This window comes from Arabidopsis thaliana, chromosome 3 (assembly GCF_000001735.4).
Source record: "Arabidopsis thaliana chromosome 3, partial sequence".
Lineage (NCBI taxonomy): Eukaryota > Viridiplantae > Streptophyta > Magnoliopsida > Brassicales > Brassicaceae > Arabidopsis > Arabidopsis thaliana.
The window spans coordinates 6,081,374-6,100,927 of record NC_003074.8 but is presented as its reverse complement, the minus strand read 5'-3'; the positions used below and the strand labels follow the sequence as shown (position 1 = coordinate 6,100,927).

At 38.4% G+C, this 19,554-nt stretch overlaps 6 protein-coding genes and 1 long non-coding RNA gene across 8 annotated transcripts; 2 read left to right on the top strand and 5 right to left on the bottom strand.

Annotated features, from left to right (window-relative positions):
- Positions 1-1,332: 1,332 nt before the first annotated feature.
- Positions 1,333-3,727, bottom strand: GLN1.3 (glutamine synthetase 1.3). Its single transcript, NM_112663.3, has 9 exons — positions 3,352-3,727; positions 3,052-3,091; positions 2,873-2,976; positions 2,721-2,769; positions 2,535-2,641; positions 2,371-2,458; positions 2,082-2,285; positions 1,949-2,002; positions 1,333-1,864 (listed from the first exon to the last, which is right to left on the bottom strand). The coding sequence occupies exons 1-9, from the start codon at positions 3,423-3,425 to the stop codon at positions 1,520-1,522; spliced, it is 1,065 nt and encodes a 354-aa protein (NP_188409.1). The 5' UTR covers positions 3,426-3,727; the 3' UTR covers positions 1,333-1,519.
- Positions 3,728-4,239: 512 nt separating this feature from the next.
- On the bottom strand, positions 4,240-6,938 carry PYD1 (pyrimidine 1). The gene is made up of 7 exons (NM_112662.4): positions 6,368-6,938; positions 5,952-6,215; positions 5,666-5,836; positions 5,360-5,472; positions 5,085-5,268; positions 4,889-4,998; positions 4,240-4,795 (listed from the first exon to the last, which is right to left on the bottom strand). Exons 1-7 carry the CDS (start codon positions 6,647-6,649, stop codon positions 4,639-4,641), a joined length of 1,281 nt encoding a protein of 426 aa, NP_188408.1. The 5' UTR covers positions 6,650-6,938; the 3' UTR covers positions 4,240-4,638.
- Positions 6,939-7,776: 838 nt separating this feature from the next.
- On the top strand, positions 7,777-9,818 carry AT3G17800 (alanine-tRNA ligase, putative (DUF760)). 2 transcript variants are annotated; one of them, NM_112661.3, is made up of 3 exons: positions 7,777-8,198; positions 8,364-8,674; positions 8,870-9,818. In NM_112661.3, exons 1-3 carry the CDS (start codon positions 8,055-8,057, stop codon positions 9,678-9,680), a joined length of 1,266 nt encoding a protein of 421 aa, NP_566588.1. In that variant the 5' UTR covers positions 7,777-8,054; the 3' UTR covers positions 9,681-9,818. The 2 variants fall into 2 exon arrangements, with proteins under 2 accessions (NP_566588.1, NP_001078173.1); NM_001084704.1 differs by having other exon boundaries at positions 7,777-8,216.
- AT3G03535 lies at positions 8,740-9,336 on the bottom strand. The gene has a single exon (NR_141009.1). It is a non-coding gene; the product is annotated as an other RNA (long non-coding RNA).
- On the bottom strand, positions 9,697-11,547 carry PAP17 (purple acid phosphatase 17). Its single transcript, NM_112660.6, has 3 exons — positions 10,946-11,547; positions 10,682-10,838; positions 9,697-10,595 (listed from the first exon to the last, which is right to left on the bottom strand). The coding sequence occupies exons 1-3, from the start codon at positions 11,147-11,149 to the stop codon at positions 9,940-9,942; spliced, it is 1,017 nt and encodes a 338-aa protein (NP_566587.1). The 5' UTR covers positions 11,150-11,547; the 3' UTR covers positions 9,697-9,939.
- A 625-nt stretch (positions 11,548-12,172) lies between these two features.
- On the bottom strand, positions 12,173-14,019 carry AT3G17780 (B-cell receptor-associated-like protein). Its single transcript, NM_112659.5, has 4 exons — positions 13,741-14,019; positions 13,511-13,593; positions 12,957-13,012; positions 12,173-12,878 (listed from the first exon to the last, which is right to left on the bottom strand). The coding sequence occupies exons 1-4, from the start codon at positions 13,910-13,912 to the stop codon at positions 12,800-12,802; spliced, it is 390 nt and encodes a 129-aa protein (NP_188405.1). The 5' UTR covers positions 13,913-14,019; the 3' UTR covers positions 12,173-12,799.
- A 705-nt stretch (positions 14,020-14,724) lies between these two features.
- Positions 14,725-19,289, top strand: AT3G17770 (Dihydroxyacetone kinase). The gene is made up of 19 exons (NM_112658.4): positions 14,725-15,010; positions 15,450-15,587; positions 15,668-15,780; positions 15,852-15,899; positions 16,016-16,087; positions 16,157-16,246; positions 16,489-16,662; positions 16,758-16,841; positions 16,924-16,979; positions 17,144-17,274; positions 17,353-17,445; positions 17,533-17,597; positions 17,696-17,839; positions 17,940-17,983; positions 18,096-18,179; positions 18,279-18,352; positions 18,437-18,549; positions 18,638-18,733; positions 18,827-19,289. Exons 1-19 carry the CDS (start codon positions 14,971-14,973, stop codon positions 18,953-18,955), a joined length of 1,788 nt encoding a protein of 595 aa, NP_188404.1. The 5' UTR covers positions 14,725-14,970; the 3' UTR covers positions 18,956-19,289.
- The last annotated feature ends 265 nt before the right edge of the window (positions 19,290-19,554 follow it).

The following is a 19,554-nucleotide window of genomic DNA, read 5'->3' as shown; positions in this document are numbered from 1 at the left end:
TTTTAAGTTAATTTTCAATATTTAAATTTGTCATTTTGTATTATAGATTTCCTTTTTGCTAATTGAAGAATTTCTTTTAAACGATGCAAAACATTATTAACAATGTTATCTAATAGGATGTTGGATATTGAGCCGTATGTTGACGATAAACCGCCACTATTTCATCACGGTTGAGGCTACAAGCGTATCGTTGGCTTCTTCGTCCGTCGTGACGATATTGCTGATGTTTTTCGCCGCTATTGGAGGGGAAAAGTAATTTTGAGTGTGTAATTTTGAGAATGTTTATTTAGCTCTAACGGAATAAAACAAGACTCATTATAATTTTAAGATTATTTTAAAGAATTTACAAAAAAATTAAATAAATTTATAAAGATTTACAAGAATTTTAATTATATATATATTATTCGGTTATATTTTGTCCAAATAAGAAGAAAAAAACGAAGATTGATTTAAATAGCTAGAAGTTTTTGCATGTTGAAATGCAAAGAGTCCATGTTCAATTAATTTATCTATCATTTAAACCTAATATTCCGTTCATTAAAAAGTAAAGTTTCCTAACAATTGCTTTTTTCCGTTTGGAAAATGTAAATCGGAATCTGCATTATAAAACTAAGGTATTAGTTGAACTACTAATAATAACATTCCATGTATTCTTTAAATTTGTATATTCCATAGATCACCAATCGTAAGCTTTTCTTTTTCGTGTTAGTCGACAACAACGATCATGGCTTTATATCTTTTCAATTTCTTTATTTAAAAGCGAAATCAAGTGGGTAGGTTGTCATGATTTTCCACATTAATCTACTTTAAAAGAAACGTGTACAAATGGCAGCAACAATTAAAGTGTGACACTATGCACTGAAGTACTAAAAATGTACTTGTGAATTTGTATGACTTTGCCAAAACTTAGGAAAATATTTATACTACTTTTCGTCACCCTCTTTTATGCTTAATCTATGAAGTAAATTCTGAGTGGGAAAGAGAGTCACGAATTTCCCCACTCATGACAATAAATATCACAAAGTTAATTTTGACTTTTCCTACCAAAAGCTATAGTTTGCGAACTTCAATGCATGAGACTAGGAAAACAGAGCACGTGACGACCATTACGCTGTTCTCACCTAATATTCCACCACCCCTTCGTCTTCGGAATTTTATCTTCTATTTATTTTCTTGTTCCTAAGTAAGTAGGTCACATGTGTATATTATTGTAATGAATATTCGAGATTATCTTACACAATAATTATATAATTCCTAATTATTAATTGCACAAATCTTATCCCAATTCAACGTCCGAAACACCCGCCTTAACTTCGTTGCTATCATATCAAAGATTAAAAATCACTAATTATTATTTATTTTCACCTTAAGAAGCGCTTATTTAATTATTCGAAACAAAACACAAAATGTCACAACAATACGCCCATAATAAGAATTATTTTTTTATTATCGAAAAGTGCAATCAAAAGGGAAAAAAAAAAAACCAAATTGGAGAGAAATCAAATCATGAAATGTGTCATCAACCGAGTATGGTCGTCTCAGCGATCATGGAGGTGACAACGTAAGGATCCATGTTAGAAGCTGGCCTTCTGTCTTCGAAGTACCCTTTACCTTCCTTCTCTGTGTCACGTCCCACTCTCACTGACGCTCCACGGTTCGCGACTCCCCAAGAGAATGTGTTGATGTCTGCGGTTTCGTGCTTTCCAGTGAGACGACGCTCGTTTCCTTCACCGTAAGCAGCAATGTGTTCTTTGTGTTTCAGCTGAAGCTTCCCTATCGCTTTCTTGATCACTTCTAATCCTCCATCGTTTCTCATTGTCTTAGTGCTGTAGTTGCAGTGAGCTCCAGCTCCATTCCAGTCACCCTAAACCAATTCAAGAATGTTACAACAACATTAGACATATGGTTATTGAATATAAAAGTATTGGAGGGCAAGTAAGAAACTAACCGGGACTGGTTTCGGGTCGAAGCTGACAATTACACCAGAGATCTCAGTGATCCTCTGTCAAAAGAGAAGATTATCATTAGCAAATTTGAAGCTTTGTATCTGTAATAGAACCGGACTAAAAGCAGATTAATACCTCGAGAAGGTATCGAGCAACCCAGACTTGATCACCAGAACTAATACCCTCAACAGGGCCGACTTGGAACTCCCACTGGCCTGGCATGACTTCTCCATTGATACCAGAAATACCAATACCGGCGTAAAGACAGGCCTTGTAGTGAGCATCCACAATGTCACGACCAATGGCTTTGTCAGCTCCCACACCACAGTAGTAAGGTCCCTGTTTCAACCACGAAATACATTTTATCAGATGTCAAAAATGTGTTGTTAAAAACATTAGGATCAAATGGTAACTGGATTTTTACCTGAGGGCCAGGGTAGCCACCAACAGGCCAACCAATTGGCCAGTTCACATCCTTTTGCATCAAAGTGTATTCTTGCTCAATCCCATACCTTTTGAATCACACAAAGAGACAATCAGAATCTGATTTAGATATACAGAGAGACCAACAGAAGAAGAAGAGTGTACCAAGGCTCCTCCTTGGCAACGTCGGGGTGGCTGAAGATCTTAGCAGCGTTGTGCCTCTTGTTGGTTGGAATAGGATCACCAGCTGGTGTGTAAGCATCACACATCACCTGCATATCTCACAATAATCAATAATCTGATTTATATCCAAGTTGAATCTGTCACACTAATCATATCAAATAAACCCACCAGGATGTTGTTGCCTTTCCTGAAGGGATCCTTGAATATTGCCTGAGGGCTTTTATTTAATTAACAAACAAAGCAAGACCAAGATTAAGATATGAATTACTTCATATAGAGACAACAAATAGATAAATAGAGATGAGGGATGAGCATAGTACTATAGAATGACTTCACTGTCTTCTCCAGCAGCCTGACCGGTGCTGGATCCGTCGTAGTTCCACTTGGGAAGCTTTGATGGATCAGTCACTGGTCCTGGTAGTGTCTGTATCATTCAAAAACAAATCAGAAAACAGAGGATGAAAAATAAACACATGAGGGAGATTTATAAATCAAATACCCTGGCTTTGCTTCTGATATCCATTCCAGATCCACCGATCCTGTTTATTCAACAATCATACAAAAAAACTCAAAAAAACTACAAGAAGACAAAAAAAAGAGACAAGCTTTATGTTTTTAACACACGTATTAATTCAAAGCAGGACAACGAAACACTCCATGAAATGAATCATGTTCATACCCAAACTCGCAAAAAGATCAATATAACAAAAGAGATAAACTTTTGGATCGCAGCAATATGAAGAAAGAACGATACATGACACTTGTGGTTAAAGTGAAACAGAGAGAAGCGAGATCGAACCATATGTATTCGGCGATGATTTTCCCGGTGGCATCGGTGAGGTTGAGGTTAACGAGATCTGAGAGCAGAGACATGGCGGCGTCGGAGAGAAAATAATCAGTGTGTTTAGGGAAAGAGAAGACGATCAATACAACTTCTCTCCTGAGAGTGTGTGTTTATAGAGAAAGAGCTTGTATTTTTTTTTTCCTCTCCTTAAATAATTACGGTGAATACATGATTCCAGTAAATTAGTAATTTCTTTTATTGTTGTGTGCTGATATTATCTCCTAGAATTGTTAATAAGTAATTAATACTCCATATAATACTATCGTCTAATATTCTCTTTTCCGTTAGGATTCTCCTGAGATTACAGGTTATTATGGCAACAATATTTAATCTATTTCTCACGGAAAATCTCTAAAAAGATTATATATACAGCCGAAAAATAAGAGTTTATATACAAAACGGATATGCGTTACGTAATAAATGTTTCCACTTCACAGCATCATTGAAATAACTCAACAACTGCTACCAATTTCCTTGATATTTATATTTCAATTTCTTCGTACAGTTTGTTTGTTTATGTATACTTTAGAAGATATATTAATGAGTAAATTAGTAAAAATAGAATTGTTGATGATCACGTAAACGTAGGTAGGTAAGGTAGGAGGAAACTAAATGTTTTTCTTTTTTGTGTTAAAATTTTTAAGTAGCTTCTAATATAGGTATCATTGCGATGCAGAAAGTCGTGGCCACTTTTGGCTTTTTGATATTTCTTCCATAGTCAATTTCTCATTAAGCCCGTTTTGTTGCCTTTTTCCCCTCTTCGGATTCAAATGATGCGTATAAAAATAAGCATGACCATATTTTCCTAGTAAATGTATCCAGAGTTGTTTGATTAGCTTCCTACTAATCTTGGTTCTATCAGCTCATACTTGATTTTGTTCAATATCTAATTTTAATGATATAAGACCAAGTTTCTTTAGCCAAATCACACCTTAATAAAAGGTTACTACCGCAACATCTTGCTTCATGGAGAAGGTCTATGGTATTATTATTGGCCAAAATTTAAGCCAACTTGAAGTAACAAAGAAATGGTTGCTATGGATGGATACAAGATGAATAATACACAACGAGAAGAAAATTAAGAAACATAAAATTTAGTTATTTCTTTTCAAGTGAGATTTAAGAAGTTGATTTTAAACATTTGAAAGAAAGAGCCTTCGTAATTTGCATGTGAGTTGTGAATGAAGTTGCTGAACCTTTATTGAAATATTTGGGTGGTCATAACTTCATCAGGCTACTAACTTAGTTAGAAACCATACTCTCAGTCTCCTTCACGAACCCATCCCCGGTCCAATCTTTATCAGATTTCAAGCCTCTCTTCTCAGCTTTTCTCTGCTCAACTGCTTCTTTCTGTCTCTTAACTAAATCTGTGTGTGTTGTAAAGTACTGCAGCGAATGCCTAAGCCAACAAACAACACGAAGAACTTGCTCAGCAAGCAACCAAGCAAGCGAAAAGAATGATATAAAAGTCTAAAAGGAAAGTTGTTCATACCCTCTGAACTCTTCTATTGTAGAGAAGTTGTGTTGTTTCATGAAATCTTTCAGCTCAGCGCAAAGGGTTTTCACATGACCATAGCCGTGCATCATCACACCGGTGCATACCTTCCAACAAAAAGCAGTAAAACTAAGTTTCTCTCAAGGCATAAAGTCTAAAACAAAAGAGTGAGGATAGTGTTGAGTTTAGTTACCTGTACAGTATTTGATCCAAGGAGAATGAATTCAGCGGCATCATAGCCAGTTTCAACTCCTCCAATACCCGAAAGCGAGCGATCCTCACTAAACTCAGATTTCATCATTTTGGCAATGTTCATAACTTTTGCCAGTGCAATTGGGCGAACGGCCTTATAAGAGTATCCCCCTGGAGTGGAGTAACTGCAAAACACTATCAACGTTAGCTATTCTTGTAATGCCATTACAAGATTTGCCAAAACGTTTGACATTATAAAAGTGCTATCTAGCTAACCCTTCAACGCATGGCTCAGGACGCAACGTCTTCATATCAATTCCCATTACACTCATGATTGTATTGATCGCTGCAATTCCTTCACATCCGGATTTTAGTGACACCCTAGCAGGCTATTCAAAAGAAAAAGCAAAACGGACATGGTCAAAGCAGAGCAAAACAGAGTAACAATAACTCAGCTTTAAGTAGGGAGCTTTTCAATAAACTTGCATCAAAGTTTTTTTTTCATTTTCTACAAGGATAGGCTTTATACAAAATGGTTGAAAAACCAGGAAGCAAAAAGGCTGAGAGAATTAGATGTCACACCTCAGTTATGTCAGTAATATTAGGAGTCATCTTAGCCCATACAGGAACTGTAGCTTTAGCATTAATCCATCCGCAAACCTCGTCGAGAAGCGCACAATCTTGTCCAACAGCGGCACCCATTCTGCGCTCTGGCATACCATGAGGACACGAGAAGTTGATTTCTAAAGCATCCTACACAACAATCATCCAGAACTGTCTCTTCAACAATGTATACTAATATCAGACAAAGTGAAAGAGAATCTAACCACAAGGAAGAATAAGAATCTGTGTTTTAGGGAAAACTCACAACACCAGTTTGCTCAACACGGTCGATAAGCTCTTCCCAAGCAGTTTTGTTATATTCCTCCATGACTGAAGCAATCAGAATCCGATCAGGATACTCTTTTTTCAACCGCTCAAACTCTTTGAGCATGGTTTCAAGAGGTCTGTCACTGATGAGTTCTATGTTCTGCCACCCAATTACATCTGTTTTGGCTGAGCCATTGGATCCGGTTCGTAGCCGAGCATATCTAGGTGTCACGTTGATAACTTTGGATGCATCTAAAGATACCTAAATCATCCAATCACAGATTCAGACGAAACTCAATATCATCATCATCATACACAAACACAACCAAATCCTATGTTCCAACATAGTCAACGCAAAACAGACTCAATCATCATCTACTCTAAAATTGAAAAAGTCAAATCTCAAGAGCTTACGGTTTTGGCGATGACGGCCCCCCAACCTTCATCAAAGGCTCTCTTCATGACGGTGTAGTTGGTACCCGGTGGACCCGACCCGATCACGAAAGGATTGGGCATTTTCAGGCCATTTACAGTGACACTGAGATCAGGCTCCGATTCGGCGGCGGAAGAGATCTTAAGTCCAACTCTAGTCGGCGGTAGAAAACTCCGGCGAGAGGATGGATCGAAGTCAGCTGATAAGGTGGTTTTAGAGGAGAGTCCAGAGAAGCGATTCAAGGCGAAACTCATGGAAGCCATAATTAGAGAGATCAATCTGGAAAATTGGCAGAAGTGATCAAATCTTGAGACGTGAAACTCAAGAATTATGAGAGAGAGAAGACGACACGCAACAAAGTGTGACGATTTCGAAATATGTGAGAGTTGGTGATCAAATCGAAGAACAAAGGAAAGAACTTAAGAAGATAGAGATGTAAGAGAAGAGTGTGTTGTAATAATTGGTCGGTTCTTCAACTTCATGCCACGTGAAAATAATTGACGTTTTTAGTTAAAGTTCATAATTAGTTAATAATACATTAATCACCCAAATAATAATAGACCCATCTTCCCTAATCCATAATATTTAAAAATATATTAGTTTAGTTTTAATCAATGTATTTAACAGTTATTTTCTTCTCTATCTTATCTCCTTGAGTTATTTTTAATTTTTTTTTGTCCAACGGAGTGGATATAACTTAAGATTCTCTGTCTCTATCAACTAATGCTTGATTTACCAACAAATTTCGGAAAATGGATAGTTTTAGAATTACTCAATTTATATGTCGACTACGTGGAAATTGCGAACACGTAACGTAACGGATCCACCGTGAGGTTAAGGTTGTTTTCTAGTGTATACGATTCTTGAGCCCAAGTGGGGTAAAGAGCCCATGCGTCACAAAACAAACAAAACGTTTCATAAATAATACGTGTAAGTGGGAATGGACACAACATCAGTTGGTGGCTCTCAACGTTTCTCTTCCTTCGTTAGTTTGACTCTACTTTTTCTCGTTAGTTTGCGTAAAGTAGGCTTCTAAGATTAGTTAAAAAAAGTTAAAAAGTTAAAAAGTTAAAAACCTAGAGACCATTCTAGATTGGTAAATAACTAAATATGATGTAAAGTTTTAGACCAAAATGGCAAAATACTATATACCTAATCATCCAGTAATTTCTAAAAAGTTTTTGATTGAATAAGAAAACAGAAGAGAAAAGTATTTGGTTTAGACTTTAGAGTTTTAAGGACTGCAAGGATTTTACTATCGAACTTTCTAGTTCAGGTAATTAGATAGTGATATTATTGTGTTCGATATTTCAATGACGCTACAAAAAGAATAATTCGTCTTTTTTTTTTTAAAATATCGTTATTGTACAAACTACAAACGAAACGAAGAACACACAACATAAACACGGCCTCAAATAATTTCCATGGTCTCAAAATATTTAAACGAAAAATATAATTTTCTGAGTCCTTTCATTTATTATTATAAATAATCAAATCCGACTCTCATTATTTCTCAGGAAAACTAAACCAAAGTCTGTTTACCAGTAATATCAATCGATCGCCATTCTCGACATTTCTCTCTCTCAAGCTAGTCTAAAGTTTCTTCTTATCTCCTTCCTCCGACCAAAACTTCGACTTCTCTCTTATTTTCACCCTCAGAGAGTAACCATGGATGCCTTGACCTCGAGTTTGGTTCGATCTCCCATCGTACCATCGAGAACTTCCGACAACGGTTCTGGATCTATGTTCCTTACCGCCAGTGGCCCTGGATTCACGCGTTCTGGTTCTTCAAGACTTCAACTTCGTTTAAGGGTATGTCCCAAATCTCTTGTACTTGATTCAATTAACCTACTTTTATGATCAAAATTCAAAATCGAATCATTCTCCAAATATTCTGCTCCGGTTATGTTCAATCAGATTTTACCAGGAAGTTCCTCGTAATCAGCAAAAACTAAAAAAAAAATTATGTACTTGCAGCAAAACGCGTCTGCTAGATCCTCAAGATCATTACAGAGCTTAACAACGACTGCTAAAACTCGGAGAAGTTTTGTGGTTAGAGCTTCTTCAGCGTCTAATGATGCTTCATCTGGTTCTTCCCCCAAACCGATCGCTCCGCTCCAGCTGCAATCGCCTGCTGGTCAGTTTCTGTCTCAGATTTTGGTGAGCCATCCTCATCTTGTGCCTGCAGCTGTTGAACAGCAGCTTGAGCAGCTTCAAACTGATCGGGACTCTCAGGGACAGAACAAAGATTCAGCGTCTGTACCTGGAACCGACATCGTTCTCTACAGGTATAGATCTTCGATCTAAAAGACTAAAACTTGCTTGACATATTAAGTGAAGGAGACGTGATGTGAACTTTTCTCTGTGTCTAGATAAATGATAACTAAAATTTAAGGATTACTCATTATCTGTTTGTATATACGATAGATTGGAAGTTGTACATGAGTTTGATTCTGAATGAGTAATGTTTTGTTGGTGTTTAGGAGAATTGCGGAGTTGAAGGAAAACGAGAGAAGAAGAACATTGGAAGAGATTTTGTATGCATTGGTGGTTCAAAAGTTCATGGAAGCTAACGTATCACTTGTACCTTCAGTAAGCCCATCTTCAGATCCGTCTGGTCGGGTTGATACTTGGCCGACCAAAGTGGAGAAACTCGAGCGGCTTCACTCGCCCGAGATGTACGAGATGATTCACAACCATCTTGCCTTGATTCTTGGAAGCAGAATGGGTGATCTGAACTCTGTTGCACAGATAAGCAAGCTCAGAGTTGGCCAAGTTTACGCTGCTTCTGTGATGTATGGATATTTCTTGAAGAGGGTGGACCAAAGGTTTCAGCTTGAGAAGACGATGAAGATTCTTCCGGGTGGGTCGGATGAAAGTAAAACAAGCGTTGAGCAAGCCGAGGGGACGGCAACATATCAGGCGGCTGTATCGTCTCACCCAGAGGTTGGTGCATTTGCGGGCGGAGTTAGTGCTAAGGGCTTCGGCAGCGAGATTAAACCATCCCGATTAAGGTCATATGTGATGTCATTTGATGCGGAGACGCTGCAGAGATACGCCACTATAAGATCAAGAGAAGCAGTTGGAATCATCGAGAAGCACACAGAGGCATTGTTTGGTAAGCCTGAGATTGTAATAACACCGGAGGGCACAGTCGATTCATCGAAGGACGAACAGATAAAGATCAGCTTCGGTGGAATGAAGAGGCTCGTCTTGGAGGCAGTTACTTTCGGGTCGTTCCTTTGGGATGTTGAGAGCCATGTAGATGCGAGGTACCACTTTGTATTGAACTAAAAACATGGTCTGTAATGCAGTTGACTAACTTATGTAGCATTAAGAAGATACCCATTAAGGGTATCATTACACTTGTATCAAAAATTTGAGGAAAAGATCGTACATTATATATGTTATTGTGATGGAATAAGCTATTGCTAAAAATGATAGGGATGCTAAACTAAGCAGGAAGCCTACCTAGCCTGCAATAGGACTTAAGAATCTTAAATGTATGTTACAAAATTACAAAGGAAGCCAAATTTATTAAGGCTTTTTATCTTCAAACAGAGGAATGAAGAAGTTGTTTAGAAGTGACCCATTTGTGCAAAATCTCACCAAAGACATCGTAGAAGACGATCTCTGCGTCCGAGTGAGTGAACCGAGCAGACATGAATCCTTGACCATCATAATAGAATTTCAGTAGCTTGGGATTGATGGTCACTGGGTTAATATCTCCTCTCCAAGCCTTGGATCCAGCACCACTAGTTAGAAACTGAATAGGACTGTCTTCATCACTCATATGTTGAAGACAATGATCATGTCCATTCATGTAGAGATCAACACCGTTCTCTTTAAGAATCGGAAGAAGCTCTTCGTTGAGCTCTTTAGTATCTCCATGATGTCCAATGCTTCTCATTGCATGGTGACCAACAACAATCTTCCATCTTGCTTTAGAACTCTTTAAGGAAACTTCAAGATCACGGAGAAGAGCTTTGACATAAGAGTTGCGAGATGGAACTGCGCGCCAATCATATGAGTGACCATCTGCTTCTGTGTAGTATTCTTTCACGAAAGGAGTCGTGTCAACAAAGAACATCTCTACCAACTCTGCATCAACGACAAATGATCGAAGACAAATCCAACGGCTGTCGATTTCCCGGAGAACAGAACTCAGCTGAGCTTCTGCGTCACCTCTATAGTCATGGTTTCCCAAAACTGCATCATTCATAATCACATTTGATGAGAATTCTGTAAATATTAAAACTTAGCAAAAGCTTTGGGGGTTTTAGAAGAATTATTACCACTGTACCACTGTTTCTGAAGACTTGGAGCAGTGTAGATGTTAGAGAAAGATTGTTCGAAGTTTGGATCATGTTCACTAAACAATCCATTGTCGTAGAAGTTATCTCCCGTAGACACCACGAAATCTAAGTCAATCTTCTCTCCAATTTTTCCCATCTGTAAATAAATGGATATTTAATTAAACTGTTAAAATTTATTACACCATATTGTACGAGGAAAGAATATTATTAGAATATTCCATGAATGATTTATTGGGACCAAACCTGATAAGCAACGAGAGACTGATTGAAGGAGCCACGACGACCCCAATCTCCGATGACTATAAAACTAACGGAACCGTCGCTTTTAGCCGGCTCTATAAATCTCTGAAGCTCACCGTTCGACACCACGACGAAGGTGGTGAAGATACACAACAGCAAACTCAGACTCGCCGTGGCGGACATTAACGATCGACGACCAGAATTCATAATTATTGATCAAATAAGCCTCACACAATTTTTTGATGAATTAGGTAGGATCGATGAAACGTACTTGGAGGTTTTGTATATTTCTCTCTTTATATAAGAGAGAAAGAGAGAGAGAGATAAGGAATTTGTGACGAGAAGAAGAGAAACGTGAATGGTGAAGGAAACGATGATGATGAAAGAAGGAGGGAGACGATGATCCTTTTTAAACCGAAAAATATTAAAGATGCGGTTAAAGAAAAATAAAGAAAAAAAGAAAAAAAGGTGCGGTTAAAGATGCTGAAGGATATTCCAACCAGTAGCCGCATCTTTGTTTTTTTTTTTCTTTTTGGATCTCAAATTCTGACATCCACCTCTTCTTTTTTTGTTTGTTTTGAATCTCTCAAAGGTTTTGGTTTGTTTGTGGTAATATCAAAATTCTAAAAAAATCTATATACAAAACCCTAAGTTTAGGTTTTTGAGTTTTTAGTAAAAGTAAACACAAAGTTGTGGTTTTGAGTTCTCGGTAAAAATAATAGAATTGTGGATTTTTTTAGTAATTATCGTATAAGGAAATTTCAAAAGTGCTTTGATGACTTTTAAAAGGGTTTTCGATTATTCTAGATTAGTACTATCTTATACTAAGAGATATTTGGGAAACATTATGTGCTCAATCATGATTGGGTTGTGATTTATTTAATTCTAGTCTAAACAATTGCGTCACGAGATGGTATTCCTTATTGGACCACATACTCCACTTTCAGACAAGTTCTAGCAGCGGACGAAGCAACTGCAACCTCTAATATATCGGCACGTCACGTAGCTTAACAGTTTTAGTGAACACTGTGTATACTTTTCAGTGTAGTAAGTAATCTCTAGTTATTTTGAGTTCAAGTCAAAAACGTTGAAATGGATATCAGGAGCCCATTTTAACATCCCTGTATTTCAGGGCCGTTACAAATACAGGCCCACATATCGGTAACAGTCGTTTTGGTCTAGTCAATACGTTCGTGAATAGGTTGCTTTCACGTTAGTTCTCGGATCCTTTGGAGTTTGGTTCCATAGGGTTTACTTCTTTGTTTCTGGGGTTCATGTCTTGTGGACTTGTGGTTACAAAATAAGAGAGGATCCCTTGACTACAGATCTTCAGAAACATATTTCTTCCACTTCCAATGTACATTTTAACCGATCCGCTCCAGCTCTTTAGACGGGCCTATATATAGTGTTCCACCCGGCTCATCCGATTTAAGCAAGACCAGCATGCAGTTAACTGCCAAATACTTAAACCAAACAGATAAATGAGCCCCATGACTGAACCATCAAAGCCCAGAACACCCAGATCAGCTTTGCTCTGGCAGGGCTGTCTCTCAAGTCAATCTACAGACATTTGCAAATTTTACTCGGACCACTAATTCTTCCTTCACTACTATTAGTACAGGAAGGAAATCTTATTTCTTGTAACAACTATAATCTGTAAAGGTGAATTCTGGACGTGAAAAACAGAGCCTGTTGTTCCTCCAAAAAGTAAACCAAAAGTTGCAGAAGGAATTAACACAAAAGGGTCTGTGTAAAAATTTTCTCAAGATCAAATCATGCTCTCATTCAGTTTTTGGGACTACTCACACGCCGAGTGATACTATAACAGTAGTACCAGACTCTCAGTTGGGAAGATTTCTACTCGTCCTTGTATCTCTTCTCTAATTGCTCCAAACGCTCAAGGTCTTTGTGGTACTTGCAGATGCGGAAGATGCACCTGTCAGTGAATACGAGAGAATATCAGTAAAAAACTAAACATACAAAGTTCCAAGTGAGTTATAGTTGAATGATGTACCAGTAGAGAAGGATCCCAGCCGCACACAGAACCCCATTCCTCTGAGCCTTATAGACCTGAAACACAAGTAAACTACTAGTAAGCAAGCTGAACTGAGACAATTTAGGGACAGGGAACTGAAGCTTTGATGTGTTGCTAATAACAGATGGAAGACATAACACATATCGAAAAGGCTCGGGTAGATGTTTTAGGAAAGAGGTACAATTGGAGTGGTATAATTTCATCAACAACCAACCGCCAACAAGTTCACAAGAACAGGGCATAAAATGAATACGACATCAGTTCCTTTCTCACATAATTTATCAAAGAAACTTGTATTTCCACCACAAGAAGATTCCTTGCAGCATTTTATAGCTCTTAACAACAGCAAAGTGATGCTATAAACGCGAGCTCAGAAGAGATCAACACCAAGCAGTAGCACTAACCCTGTGAGTCTCTGACCAAATATGCAATTGGTAATGCTGCTACTGAGAACTCAAATGTTGTATGAACTAACACTCGCTTCAATTCCAGTATCAAAGATCATAAGTGAAATGTTTCATAGATGAACTTACGGATTTCTCGTGACGATCCCGCTCTGTAGTAGTGCAAACTTCAGATGAGCACAATAGCCTATGCTCATTCTTCCAGTAAATATCTGAATAAACCATTACCAAAACAAAAAAAAGGTACCAAAATTAATCCCAACTCGAAACCTTAATTATAATCGATCCAGACGAAGAAAAAGAGTGGGAAATTAGACGATCTAAGAAATAGAGAGAGAGAGAGATAGAGAGGCGATTACCGAGGAGTTGAAATCCAGCGAAGGCGACGATGGAAGCGGCAGGATTGAGTATGAGCGAGATAAGTGATACGATGCGTTTCTTCAGGAGCATTGGGTAAGGGAGAGTCAAGATGACGGCGATCGCTACCTCGGCGGCAACCACATACGACAGAATCAGCCATTGCAATGCCATTATTCCCCCTTCTTCTTCTTCTTCTTCTTCTTCTAGATCTCTCTTCCGATCCAAAAACAATATATTCTGATTTGTGATTATGCGCGCGTCGACCACGTATCTACGCCGTGAGCGTCTGCCGGCCGGTTTTGACTTTTTAAAAAATAAAATAATTGATGGGCCTTTTTACGGCCCAATTGTTGACCATGTATTGACTTCATTGCCAGACCCACTAATTAACTTCCGTTTCAGAATGGTTCGTCAAAGGTGATAATCGAACTTAAAAAGTAGCTATGACTCCTAATTACAACTATGTTAGGAACTTATACCATTCATGTATAACTCATACTGTATAGCTAATAACCAAACTTTATATAGTATAGGTTGTAGAATTAAGACCAAATGCAGAAGAGAAAACATTATTAGGATAACTTTTGAAATACCAAAATATGATATTTTAAGAAATGAATCGACATGTGAAGCAAATCAAGACATTCAACGAAGTCTAAAGTTGATTTCAAACTTTGAACAAAACAACTTCTAGAACATATAAATTTGAAAAAAGTATATTAAAATGTTAAAAACTTATATACGATGAACTCTTTGGGGAATAAAATGTTAAAACTGTAGTTTCAAAATAAAAATAAAAATTTGAAGTTTCATCATCCAATACAAATTACAAATACGCAGTGACACGGCAGAGGCGAGCGCGTGGCACACGACGACGTACTCATATCACGTGTTCACCACACAGTGACCATCTAGAGTCTAATTAGGTAATAAACCTATGAAAATAAAGTAATATACAAACTCGTCATAATCAATCTTATCCACTTAAATTGGGCCTGGCCCATATTAGTTCTGCAACTGTCATTTATTTAAGTTTGGGGTTTCTCGTACGGAACAAACTCCCATTTGCGTCTCTCTTCTTCTTGCTCCTTTCTCTTCTCTCTCACGCGTTGCTGTTGTTGACTCTTATTTCTCTCTGGGTTTCCTTAAACCTTCCGCTACAATCTTCTCCTCTTACATGCGAGCTTCTCCGATTCTCAGGTTTTGATAGCGGCTTAATACTCGCAATTATGGATTTCGCAGCCAAGAAATTCATCAACAACCCCAACGGTTCGTTCTTCTTCGTCTTCCTCCTTCCTTTTTTTTCTTGCGTTTCTCTGTTATTCGCATCCCCGACATTTTACTTTCTCCGGCGTAGATTAGGTCGATTAGAATTGTGAACGCTCTGGCGAACTGTTGACCTATGTTAATTTTGTTTCCCGATTGTGTTACTGTTTGCGAAATGATTTGCATTGCGAGTCTCTTGCTCATAAAATTCGCCTTGGTCTATTTATCCACATTTTCCCCCCAATTTTGTTCTGGATCCTCGAAAATCTGCTTCGTCACCGTTGTGTTTCGTTGCATGGTCAAGACGATGTCATGATTTTAATGGCATAGGGTATAATTTCCGCATGGAATTGCAATTAACATCCTCTTGGTAGAGAACTAGCGGCTTGTGACTCTTGTATTAAGAGAATTGATGGAATAAAGAATGGTTTCCGTTTTGCAGATGTTGTAACTGAGTTCATAGAGGGTCTGGTAGAAACTTATCCTGGACTCCAGTATTTGGATGGTTTTCCTGAGGTTAAGGTGGTGCTACGAGCTGATGTCTCGGCTGCAAAATATGACAAGGTTGCCGTTATCTCAGGTAAGAGTTTTGTGACTGATTATTACGTGGTTGGTGTAGAGTTCTGAAACTCTTATAAGCAATGCCGCTTTCGTTTGCAGGTGGAGGCAGTGGGCATGAGCCAGCACATGCTGGATACGTTGGAGAAGGAATGCTAACAGCTGCTATTTGTGGAGATGTCTTTGCCTCCCCACCAGTTGATTCTATCCTTGCTGTGAGTCCTCCAAATGGGGTTTTGTCTCCTTTTTTCTTCTGAGTGGATGATATTAATTTGTTCAATTCCAGGGAATTCGAGCTGTAACTGGTACTGAGGGATGTCTATTGATTGTCAAGGTAGTGAGAATGGGAAAGAGAGCCACATACATATGGTTTTATTGTTGCAGAGGAACTATAGATTTATGTCTCTACTTTTTTGATTAATCTAGTTTCCCCATCATCTCTCTTGACAGAATTATACGGGTGATCGCTTGAACTTTGGTTTGGCTGCTGAACAAGCAAAATCTGAAGGTTACAAAGTTGAGGTACTGCTCGTTATTGCTACTTCACAGTTGAGATTTTTTGCCAGAAGAATAATAGAATCTCCTTTGTAGACTGTAATTGTTGGAGAGGATTGCGCTTTACCCCCGCCACGTGGCATCGCTGGACGCAGAGGGTTAGCAGGAACAGTTCTTGTCCATAAGGTTCTCTCGTCCTTTACTCCCTTTCTCTAACCACACTCTAAATCAGTGTCTTTAGTATGCAGTTACTGTTCGTTGATATTGTTTTTGTTACTGTATCTTTTCAAATTGTGATGTCTGAGACCTTGGGCTGCTATATTTTGATTGATTGTTTTGTCTTCACGAGCTTAGAATCAATAAGAAGTTCTGAACATAAAGCTTCAAGCATCAGTTTATTTTGTTTGCTTCTGCTTGGCAAATGGTAGGTTGCGGGGGCAGCAGCAGCTGCTGGTCTTTCTCTAGAAAAAGTTGCTGCTGAGGCAAAATGTGCGTCAGAGATGGTTGGTACCATGGGTGTTGCATTATCCGTCTGTACACTTCCTGGACAGGTTACATCAGATCGTCTTGGCGCACAGAAGATGGAACTCGGGCTTGGAATTGTATGTTATTTTCTATCTTTCCGAGTTTGCACACTAATTCACTTTGCTTCAGTGTTTTGGTTTGTACGTTGACATCTTGTATCATTTTCTCTCAGCATGGAGAACCTGGTGCTGCTGTGGTTGACGTTGAACCTGTGGATGTGGTGGTGTCCCATGTTCTTCAGCAAATACTTAGTCCTGTATGTACTTATATGTGCTATCTTTATGGAAGTGTCTTGTTTCCTCAGTCATATAGATCCAATTATTTTTCCATTTCTGCAGGAGACCAATTATGTTCCAATTACTCGTGGTAACAGAGTGGTTCTCATGGTCAATGGGTAAGCCACACTAGATGTATTTTACTATTTAAACGGAAATTTGTCTATTTACTCCATAATTTGAACTGCACCAAATGCTGCTGCTGTGATATCAATTTTGGTTCAATGATTCTGTGTATTTGGTTGTTAGGGGAGAACTTAGTTTCTCCTTTTCGATTTTGCAGTTTGGGAGGCACACCTTTAATGGAACTTATGATTGCTGCTGGAAAAGCAGTCCCTAAACTGCAGTTGGAATTTGGACTTGCCGTTGATAGGGTGTATACAGGCTTTTTTATGACTTCTCTTGATATGGCAGGTGAGTTTCTGTCGATTTCTTCATTTAGTTAAGTGTTACATACTCCTGTTATCATTCTGACGATGCTTCTTTTCCCAGGATTCTCGATTTCAATCATGAAGGCTGACCATTCGATTTTAGACCGATTGGATGCTCCAACCAAGGCTCCAAATTGGCCAGTTGGCACTGATGGTCTGTGAGATTGAACCTGTTTCTGTTTTTCCATGAATTTTTTCCTTGGAATATAGTCTTAGATACAAAATTTTTGTTGCATTGCAGGCAACCGGCCACCAGCGAAGATTCCTGTTCCTGTTCCTCCTTCTCGATCAATAAAAAGCATGGAGGTATGCATCACAAGTATGATAAAGATAGGTTGTTTAGAGGTATCAAGGTTTGTTGATAAATGGTTTTGGTAAATTTCATGACAACTTGGCAATACCAGTCTCAAAGCCGACCTCTAGAGCTGAGTAAAGAAGGTCAAGTTCTTGAGGCAGCTATTCAAGCAGCAGCAACTGTGATCATCAGCCTTAAGGATAGTTTGAATGAATGGGATGGAAAAGTAGGCGATGGTGATTGTGGGTCAACAGTAAGTCTTGTTTTTTAGACGTTGCTACTTGCTACTGTGCATAATTATATTATGTTCATTTAGTATTATTATCTTACATGGGTTTGCATCAATATTGTAGATGTACAGAGGTGCAACAGCTATTCTGGAGGACATGAAAAACTAGTGAGTCCATTTGATACTCTCACTTCCCCATATACCTCTCTTTATGTTGAGTTCTTCAGACTTCACAGAGATTCTTGACAAAAAATTTAACCATGTCTCTTTTTGTTTCTAGTTATCCACTCAATGATGCTGCGGAAACAGTGAATGAGATTGGTCTATCAATCAAAAGAGCCATGGGGGGCACAAGCGGAATAATGTAATTCATGAAATTATTTTACATTTTCTTCGTTATAGACAGCTCATGCTGTTGGGTTTTATTGGTAAAGTGACATTACGGGCTCTCTTGTGAAAACAGTTACCATCTCCTCTGCAAGGCAGCATACGCGGAGCTAAAAGCTAACGCTCAGTCAGAAGTCACTCCCAAAAATTGTGAGATCATGCTTGCTTGTTGTGGTTAGTTAGTATTCTAAAAGGGACATGCTCGTTTTGACACTCAACGTTATATTGAATCAGGGTCTGAAGCACTCAAGTCATCAATCGCTTCAGTCAGCAAATATGGTGGAGCAACTGCGGGCTACAGAACGATGCTAGATGCGCTCATCCCAGCTTCACAAGTTCTTGAGGAGGTGACAAAGAGCAACTTACTTTCTTTCACAATTTAGATAATTGCAACCTGCGCAAGTAGTAATGAGTTTTTGCTTTTGATAAGAACAGAAACTGAGCGCTGGAGAGGATCCAATATCTGCTTTCATTCTATCAGGCGAAGCGGCAACTGCCGGAGCGGAATCAACCATACAGATGCAAGCACAGGTGAGTTTAGCATACCATTATTTCGGTCTGCCATTGTTTATGCTATAAGTGGTTTTCATATTTTGAAATGACGGATGAGATTGTGTAAAACAGGCTGGGAGATCAAGCTATGTATCTGCAGAGAATCTTGCAACGGTTCCAGATCCAGGTGCAATGGCAGCAGCGGGATGGTACAATGCGGCAGCAAGAGCCGTAAAGGAGCAGTATGAGGGCTCGTCATGATCCCTTCTCCGGAGTTTCTTCTTTTATTTCCCGGATAGACGAATTGGGATTCTGGTGTATGTACGTTTAAAAGATGTCTGACTTTGTGAGGGCGCTCTCCGTTTATGCAATTTTTTTGGTGGTGCGTAATACTGTGAGAGTTTAGAACTTCCTAGAGAGAACAAGACTTATATTGGTATTTTGAATTCTTAATTTTGTTTATTCTGTAGTTCTAAAAGTAAGGGTGTCGCTCAACTAAACTCAGCTCATTAGATGAGCTAGATCAGTTTACCTTATTTGATCTTCTATATATAAACCGAGCTAACTCGCGAGCTATACAAAATAAATATAATAGTAATAATAATAATCACAAAAATTCACATATTTGTTCCATCTTTTTAAGACCCTATCATCTGTATTCTCTGCATATGATTTGTTCAATTTGCCCAATCAGCATGAGACGTGTACTACAAGAAAGCTCTGACGCACGTTAAACGACTCTGACAAAAGTGTTTCCTAAGCATTGTACCGCTATTTTTTTTTTGAAATATTATTTTTGAAATTTCGGTACGTAAATAACATTAGCATCTTTCTATATATTCTGAAATATCTAAATGGAT